At 38.3% G+C, this 9,546-nt stretch overlaps 1 protein-coding gene across 2 annotated transcripts; it reads right to left on the reverse strand.

Moving 5' to 3' along the window:
* Window positions 1-3,540: 3,540 nt before the first annotated feature.
* LOC106519813 (cell surface A33 antigen) lies at window positions 3,541-9,507 on the reverse strand. Of its 2 annotated transcripts, none has more exons than XM_014011627.1 (8): window positions 9,177-9,507; window positions 8,765-8,931; window positions 7,020-7,233; window positions 6,478-6,642; window positions 6,265-6,381; window positions 5,862-5,982; window positions 5,349-5,780; window positions 3,541-5,258 (listed from the first exon to the last, which is right to left on the reverse strand). In XM_014011627.1, exons 1-8 carry the CDS (start codon window positions 9,226-9,228, stop codon window positions 5,039-5,041), a joined length of 1,488 nt encoding a protein of 495 aa, XP_013867081.1. In that variant the 5' UTR covers window positions 9,229-9,507; the 3' UTR covers window positions 3,541-5,038. The 2 variants fall into 2 exon arrangements, with proteins under 2 accessions (XP_013867081.1, XP_013867080.1); XM_014011626.1 differs by having other exon boundaries at window positions 3,541-5,325; window positions 5,416-5,780; window positions 9,177-9,506.
* Between the last annotated feature and the right edge of the window lie 39 nt (window positions 9,508-9,546).

Consider the following 9,546-nt stretch of genomic DNA (forward strand, 5'->3'; position numbering starts at 1 on the left):
TGAGAACATAAAACCTGCAACTGAGATCATGCTTTCTGAAAGTGTGCAGCACATTTCACTTCAGAATGCTTTGATAGTCCTCTACATTGACTTTCATTATGTCCACTTTAGCTCACCAACCTTGGTGCCATCTGACTTTGGTGCACCTTGACCTTGGCGTTAACATCTAATCTCTTTGGAGGTTGTTCTGGACTCCTTGGTTTCTTTTCATATTATCAGTCTCTTTAATTTGTCATCAGTTGTTCTCTTGTGGACACGTCCGGGGAGACTATCTCCAGTCCTGTGGATCCTGAACTTCTAAATAATCTGTGTCAGAGGATGTAATCTATGCATAGAGGTGAGTCCAACTACATCTATTTGGTATCGTTGAACCTCACACACAAACTCCAGCTTCTTATCCATGAGTAATGTGATTTTCCATGTCCCTAAATTATTCTGTCACCAAGAACTGGCATGACCAAGGATCTTTCCTTGCTCAACATGTAAAGTGAGCCCACAATGGCAGTGGCATATTGTCTTTCTGTCAGGCTTGGCCCAGCCAAGCCCCAGGAGCCAAGGCTCGACAATCAGGTACTCACTGGCAAGTGCCCCCCCAGACCAGGGTCCAAGGAGGGGTGCCCCGGCTTCCCTTCTCCAGCCAAGGTTTCTGGATGCAACCATTGCTTCATTCATCAAGGGTTTTGAATCACACTAAATCTGACTTCTCACCTGAGGCCTGCTTGCCATGGACAACTTTACCAGGGTCTGAAGCTAAATACTCTTCTTAGAGTCTCAAATGACATTTTAATGTAGTGTGATAAAGGTAATTGTTCAGTTCTGCTTTTGTTAATTTTTGTTAACCTATTTAAATTAACTTTTGATTCCCTCTGGGATCAAAGTATTTTTGAATTGAATTGAATTGAACTGATTTAAATTGAATTGAATTGAATTGAATTGTTGGACCTGTTGTCAAGCTTTTGACACTGTTGTAGGAGAGAGCCTAGTATGAAATAAACTTTTTCCCCACATCTGTCATACATAGGGTTATGAGGAAAATTTTTACCAAGGGATTTCTCACTATGTTAATATCTTGACTGTGTGAAGTGAAAAATGACACAATAAGTGGAATGCTCAGACGAGTTCAATTTGATTCATAATGACTGTGCAATCATTTATTTACACAAATTAAACAAATCATCAGCTACAGTACACTTGATCGTGGGTATTCAGTTACAAGCATCAGAATTAATGGGATAAAACTCGCGTCCGACTTTCAATCCACATCACTCAGATTACTTATAATAGACAGTAAAACGTCAGTTCCGATGTTAAACAACCAAACAATTTTACTGGCACTTTAGCTTAAGTTTTTGGCAAATCAAGATACAAGAAAAGGAGGAAAGTAAGATTAGTATTTCTACTCTTTAACTTTTACCAAAGTGTGAGTCAACCAGATCTGCACATCTTTTCTCGACTAGTTCCACAGGACACGTCACCCAAACACATCAGCCTTTTACCTGATGGCTTCTTAAGGTACCCTCGGAGTAGAAAAACTGGCTCGCCTCCGATCATTCAGTGAACTGTTGTCGGCTCGCTTACCGGTCATTGGCGAACAGGTGTTATTTTCAGGTAACTTTGCGTCTGGTTCAGTCCAAGCCAGAAAAATTCAAGCCGTATCCAGTTTCTCCATCAAAATAAAACCATCTTCCCATCGGAAGGTAAAAACACACACTTGGAGGCTTGAAGCCTCAGGTGGGAACACCGACAGGCTTGTCGGCTCCCTGGCTGTACASTACACCCTAATTGGCTCGTGGAATTAGATTTACAGCCCCAGAGCTGAGATTCTATGAAGAGAACCACAGCCGTCTTCCTTGTTTGAGTTAGGAAGACAGAGTATGCTCAAAGCCGTCCGGGTTAGTAATAAGAATGGGCAAACTTTGGTTCCGCCCTCAGGCTTAGAGATGAGTCAGAGAAGAAAGATACAGACTTGCCAGGCAGGCGCCAGTCAAGTTAAATTCTGTGGTTGTTCAACAACATCATGATAACCTCTTTAGCTTCCTTCTGATAGACTCTAAAAGAAATCCCTGCAAAACATTTATGATGATTAACTGTAACATTTCTGTTTATAATCAGCTCTGAACCATTTTTTCAGCCCAGATAAATTAAAGATTTTCTCAAGAAAAATCCACAATTATATTACTGTGTTCACAGTAAAATAAAAACAGTGATTTACATAAAACACAATAAAAACATTGTAATCAGATTCTCTGATTTTTTATACCATTATAAATCTTTAAGGCACGATAAGAGAAAAGAAGTCGTTCCACTTTTCCTGTGACAGTCTTTATCATGATTTAACAAATGCATAAACATTCTTAGTTAAACAACAAATGAATCACGAACAGAAGAGATTGTTCTGTCCATTATCTGATTAAGAGAACTGAGGGGTTCTCTTCCATGGTTAGAATGACCTGTCATGGCCTAAATAGAGTTCAGTTTGTAACAGAGTTCCTGTCTTCTTCTCAGGCCTGTCCGAGGCCTGCTTAGAGGCAGAAAATCTTGTTTCTTCACTCGAGGTGACCCCTACACTGTTGACCATCTGACTAGGTTAGACTGAGGAGTTGCGCCGTAATTTCAGGTCCCGCTTTAAAATGATTGTCCTCTTATTTATCTGACACATCAAACTTTTTGGCCTCATCTACTTACAGATCCCTTTCCTGTCTTGTTCTTTTTGGTGTTCCACAGGGCTCTGTTTTGGGGCCATTGTTGTTTCTGCTTTATATTCTCCCTCTTGTCATCTTTTGAGGATATTTCCTATCATTGGTATGCTGATGATATTCAGTTGTATATCTTGTTTTCTCTACATGAATTAACAAAAGTGTGCCTTTTACTACGATGTTTGGATTCAATAAAGAGCTGGATGACTGACTGTTTTCTTCAGTTAAATGAAGAAAAAACAGTAGTTATTATCTTTGCACCAGAAAAAATAACTCCAGCGATAAAGGAAATCCTTGGGCCTCTTGGCAGTCTGGATAAATCTTCAGCTAGAAACCTTGGGATGACTTCAAAGGATTTTCAAATTTCAATTTCAAATTTTCAAAAAGGATTTTTTCAAAACCTCATTTTCAAATTAGATTCTAAAAATCTGGTTCCCTTAAAAGGTATAGATATATCCCATTTCTAAATGGGACTGAACCACTTCATAGAGTGTGGAGTGAATTCAGCTCTGATCCAAAACAACCCATTGGGGTTCAGTCTAACATGAGAGAGGCTCAGGTTCCCCCAAGTGCAACAGGATCTGTTTTACTGTTTAATGAGGCAGCTTGTTCAAGAAATTTAGCCTACTCTTTGTTTTAGGGCTGTTTTTTTCGTTTCAAAGTTTAAAAACTATTATTTTTATTAGAATTTAATTTTGAATAAAAGGTGGCAGATAAAAGACATTTTTCCCTTTTCATTTCATTTGTAAATTGTTTTTTTTATTGTATACAGATTTTTTGTTGTTTTATTAAATGAAAAAAGATTAAATAAAAAATAAAAAAGAAAGTTTATCCCACACAAAGGTTGTCTTTAATTCATTTTTATTAGGTTCAATATAAAAAGGCACTTTAAAGGATGTTTAGCACACAATAATTAATAGAAAAAAAGAAGATTTTATAAATGGCCCCTTAGTGGAGTCCTGTGCAAAAGTTACGAGCAATTAATATCTTAGCTGTTGTAAATAGTACTTTGAACAGTCTGTTAGAAGAAACAGCATCAAATGTGACCAGATTAGTCATCTTGATCCCATTTAAAATCTGCATCATTTAAAAAGGTAGAATATTAACTGATCCTAACTTCTCCAAAGAAATTTGCCTCAAAAGATTTGGAATTTGTAGAGTACAGTGCATTTCAAAGCAAATTAGCAATTATAACCATTGTCAGTCATACATGTACAGTAAATGATAAAAAGTTGCAACATCATAATTAGTTTCTGAATATTTATTTACAGTTGGAAGCATGAAAGCATTCAGTTTTAAACACAAATCAGATCAAATRTGGTCCTCAAAATGGGAGGTGCAGTCCCCAAAGAGGAGGACCGCTCCCCTTTTTAGTTTAATTTCAATTTCAGGCCTAAAAAAATGCTAACAACTAATGTTTAGATGTTGTTGCCACTTGGACTGGTTTTTGTGACAGATCAAAGAAAAGGGTTGAAATGCCATGCGGTGCAGAGTTAATACACTCCTTGTCAGCTGGCTAAAGTTCTTCTATGTTATGGAGAAAAGGTTTGCTGCTTGGAGGAGGTGTCACTTTAACTCAGTGAGACTGCTGATTGACAAGTTGGGAAAAAGGCTTCTCTCACCACACAGCACAAAAGGCACAGGGATAAAGTAAGTTAACCCAGACCTTGGCTGTGTCCAAATTCAGAGGCTGGGTCGAGGACCTAGCCTTCCTGGTCTAGGTAGGCCGGGTCCTTGGTAGACCGCGAAGACCAGAAATGAGTGGCTGTGAATTTGGACGGTCTAGTTTCCCGTCCTTACCCCGGTGCTAAACAGAAGCAAAATTAGATTGAAATAAAAAAATCAATATATTAGTATTATAAAGATCACAAAACAATAAAATTAACTTGAAAGTAATATTTGAAGAACTAAGGAACCTGCAGTAGGTGCTTGGTTATTATACACATTACAAAATCATTGACAACACAACCGCTTAAATTTTTAAATTTTTATATTGCCATATTTTTTCTAAAATTGTATTCCTTTCTCTTGCTCTGTCCACCATTACAAGCAGAATAAAAATTCTGGTCTTGTTTATTTCTACAATGCGTCATGGGATATGCTGGGCCGAAAAGGATCCATCGGCCCAGTCCTTCAAATTAGGGCAAAAGAAGGACGCATTTGTCGGCCGCGTTGGAGGAGTCTTCGGATTTGGACAGCCTCCGGCACAGCGCTGTGACATAAGCTGCCGACAAATTTGGCCTTTGGAGGACCCAGCCTCTGAATTTGGACACAGTTCTTGTCTTAACCATAAGCCCTTCCATAGCTTCAGGAAGAGTGTCAATAACTCATAACCATTACTATCAATTTCTGTCACTGTAATCACGGCCAACTCCATAATGGTCTTGCCGATTATCAAGCCGATCACGACTTCCATGGTGAACCCGTCGATCACTGAGCTGATCGTGACTTCCGTACTGACCACGTTGATTGTCAAGCCGATCACGACTTCCATAGCGGTCACGTTGATCCTCAAGATGATCTCGACTTCCATAACGGTCTTGCCGGTCGTCAAGCCGATCGCGACTTCCATAACGGTCGCGTTGATCATCTAGTCGATCGCGACTTCCATAACGGTCGCGTTGATCATCTAGTCGATCGCGACTTCCATANCGACTTCCATAACGGTCGCGTTGATCATCTAGTCGATCGCGACTTCCATAACGGTCGCGTTGATCATCTAGTCGATCGCGACTTCCATAACGGTCTTGTCGATCATCAAGCCGATCACGACTTCCGTAGTGATCACGGCGGTCATCGAGTCGATCTTGACTTCCTCTGTAGCGATTTTGTCGGTCTTCCTGATATGGCTGAGAATCTATTTCACTGCCCCTCTCGTCATGCCTGTTTTTACTACTGTTATAGCTGTTCTGATCATCATCCAACTCTTGTCTCATTCCTGGCAATCTGTATTTATTTTGAAGAAGAACATCTTTGCCTTCATCTTGCTTGACTTGTTTCTCCTCATTGTTTGACTTGTCATCGCAGTACTGGTCTCCTGCTTCTGGACCATCTTTGTCAAAAAACTCCATGTCTCCAGGAGAACTGCAACAGAAAGATGTAATTAATAAAGTAATACTGATGTTAGTCCTCTTGATAAAAASACACTAGTCACACAATACACACTCTTCGTTGTGCTTGTTCTTTTTTCTGTTCCTGCAGCAACAAAAGCAGATAATCCCCAGAACCACCACACCTGCAAGGACTCCCCCAATTATACCTGCAGTGGACCCAAGGTTCATACTGGCTGGGGTAGAAAAAGCAGAAAATAAAAAAAAACCTTATTATATGGCAAGGATTACCATTCAGTCAATGTTTTACATTTAATTTAATGAACGGACTACTGCAAGATATAATATATCAGAGATACTGAAACTACATGGTTAAGATAGGTAGGTATAAACACTGAATATACTAAATGCATTTAAAAGAACTATAAGTAGAATGAATAAATCTAGACGACAATGCATTGAAAATTACTGACTTTGAGCATTAGTGACTGTAAGGTCAATATGTTGACAGGACTCACCAGGCATCACAGCTAAGGTAAAGTTGCAGCTGGCTGAATCAATTTCATTTTTTGATACGCAAATAAAGAACCCAGACGTCTCTCTTGAAATGTTGAAAAGAGATAAAACTCCATCCTCTGCAACATAATCACAACGATTAGCCTAAAATAGTAGCAAACTATCTACACAACAAATCTCAAAAATACACACACTCTTTGTTTTAAAACACATACTTTGAGTTGTCTTGGGTGGAAATTGTCTGGGAACGTTTTCAACACTGAAGGTTGTCCACTGATACTCTGGTGCTGGGGACCCCTCCTTGGACTCACAGGTAAGTGTAACATTGTGAAAATACTCAGCTCGTCCCTGAAGTGTGCATACTGGTGGAGAAGGAGGCTCTGGAAAAGAAAGGATTAGATTTAAAAATAACAGTAAATACATGCAGATTTAGAATAAACTTTAAATAAACCAAAACCTATGCTGTAAACAATCAAACATTATGTTGTTAWAGTGGGACAGGTTCTGTTGTTGAAGAAAACATTATCTGCAAAGTTTTATCTTATTTTTTTCTTTTTTTACTCCTTTATTTATTTTTTATTTTATTTTGGCCAGCTGATAACATTAAAGATTTTATATAAAGCAAACAATGTAGGCAATAACTTCCCTGGTTTGATAACTTTACGATTTACCAGCAGCAGAAATCTTTACCTAAACATACATCTGTCCCACTTTGAACAAACAGACGGACATAAACCTTATTGCAGTGTTAACTCACCCAGGACCAAAAGGGAAGTGGCAGCAAGTGTTGTTCCATGRTCATCCCCGTATATTGTGACACTGCACTGGTAAGTACGACTGTCCTTCATGGTCAGTTTGGTTAAGCGGAGTTTACTTGTKCCCCCATGAATGTCAACCTCCAGGAAGGCTCGGCCCTCGTAAGATGGTGAAATTCCAACAGGCTTGTTTATGAAGGAGTTCGCCACAGTTTTCTGGACAAATAAACACAAAATATACACTCAGTAGGTTAAGATTCATTWATCCTGACAAATTGAAATGAATGTAAGGCTCAAAAATCTGTAAAAAGTGTTWAAGAATGTAAGCACTGAGTCACTGGGGTAGGTTAAAGCAAGAGTTCAGATCTTTTGGAGTAAGAGTTTGTGGACTGGATTGACCGCTAACCAAGTTGGGTAAGGCATGAGAGGACTGAACTTATTCCAAAAACTTTATTGCAGTTCATTTAAAAAAAAAAAACATGGTTATTCCGGCCAGAAAGATTGAAATATCCCTGCAGAAAGTGGCACAGGCTACACCAGAACTGCTACATGTCAAGTTGTACAGATTGTCCCTAATTTACACAGATTTTCCATAATTTTGCAGGTATGCGGACGTTTAGCGCAATCTCATGGATTTTTTCAAGTTTTACAAACTTTTTTTTGAAAACATCAGTTTCAAATTAATGTAACATGTCAGAGTCTGTAAAATGTTAAAGAAAAACAATAAATAGCATCAAATAACCATCTTCCAACCTGTTCTGCCACTAGAAATAAGACTAGAAATAAGAGTTCTCCACTTTTTCCACTCTCCTTTCCTCCTGCTTTGCAGCAGGCRCTGTCATCTCCGTGGCCTACAGCACACACCCCCACCCGTCACCCCCACCACGCACGCAGGTGTGAGTATGAGTAGTATGGATTTTTGTTTTGCAAAAATTACAGATTTTTGGGGCTAATTCTACAGGTAAACGTCCAAAGCAGTTGCCATGTAGCAGCTAGCTGCCACTGCTGCTATCTGTGGTTTCAAAAACCCTTATTAACTAACCATGTTGAGCAGAGCAGACAGTGATGTAACAGTTTTTAAACAGAATTTATTTGAACGGCTCTGAGTGAGGTCATTATAAGCGGAAATACGACAGGCAAGATATTGATTGTTTGCAACCTTTCCACATAACCCCACTTCAAAATAGCTGAATCACTTTTTATTTTTTTGTTATATGCTAAGGCCTTTTGGCTGCTCCCTAAATGTAACTGCTAAAATTGTGTGTTTTAATCAAGAAAAAAATAACAAGTTACAATGTAAAAATAATTTTCTCTTCCTTTGATTCACCTGAGCGATAGTAGCTTGTGTACACAAAACTGTTTTGACTCATTCACATATTCATCCTCCTCTGGACAAAGGTCAGAACCGTTTCATGACCCTTCAATAAACCATCTGTCTTTTTTTACTGAAGTTATAAATCATTACAGAAGATCATTGTCTGGTTTGAGATAAAATAAATCATTATCATTATGAAACTAAAACATAATTATATTTTCTAATGTTGAACAAAATGTAAAATTTTACTAGTAACTTATGTCAATGTACTACTAAAAATAAACCAGTTTATAAATAGATATTTCATTTTCAGCTAAAATGCAGTTCACATCTTTCAACTTTACGATCTTTTAATAATGCTTCAATTTTCCAGACTTTACTAAAAATGGCTCAGAGGATATGGCTGCTTTTCTTTCTGATTTTACATCTTACCATTGGTTCTCCGTTAGCATCAGGGAAAGCCTCCCATGAGAGAAGAAAACTGTCTGTAACCGGAATAGCAGGAACAAAAGAACAGATTAAAGTAACTTCTCCCCCCTTGGCAACTTTGTATTCTTTGTTTGGAATGGACACTTGCAAACTCCAGCAGCAGGGAAGCACTAGAAATGAAGAATACAGTAACACAGAAACATTGTTATTCTCAGTTGCTTAACAATTAATATGATATTCAGATATAAATAAATCTAACCACTTTGTTACTATTTTAACCAGCAGGGTCTCTTTTCAGTAAAATATAATCTTGCTTTCAGTTGAAGCTAAATGTAATGATTAACAGCAGCGGTAGCACCATAAAAAGGTGTGGCAATGACTTTTTTCGAATACAGAAAGAAAAAGAAAAGCTTACCTGTGAGTAAAAAAAWGAGTTTCTGCCATCTAAGCAGCAYCTTTCTGTTCATTTCTACAAKAAAATAAAATAATTCACCAAGGATRGAAATCTGAAGCTGATGCTTTTCTGACGCGGAGGAGCAGGAGCCAACCTAACCTTCACCGAGAACTCCCAGGTGTGGAGGAGGTCACACTTCCAGGTAATGAGTTAACSATAACTGTCACATGTCACCAGAAGTCCAATCAGTGAGGGATTTATTTTATTAGATCACAGTTTGAAATGGAGTTCCCCTTAAATAAATACTGCTCTGTGCAGTAGATAGATTAGATAGATAGATAGATAGATAGATAGATAGATAGATAGATAGATAGATAGATAGATAGATAGA

Source organism: Austrofundulus limnaeus, unplaced genomic scaffold (assembly GCF_001266775.1).
Source record: "Austrofundulus limnaeus strain Quisiro unplaced genomic scaffold, Austrofundulus_limnaeus-1.0 Scaffold83, whole genome shotgun sequence".
Lineage (NCBI taxonomy): Eukaryota > Metazoa > Chordata > Actinopteri > Cyprinodontiformes > Rivulidae > Austrofundulus > Austrofundulus limnaeus.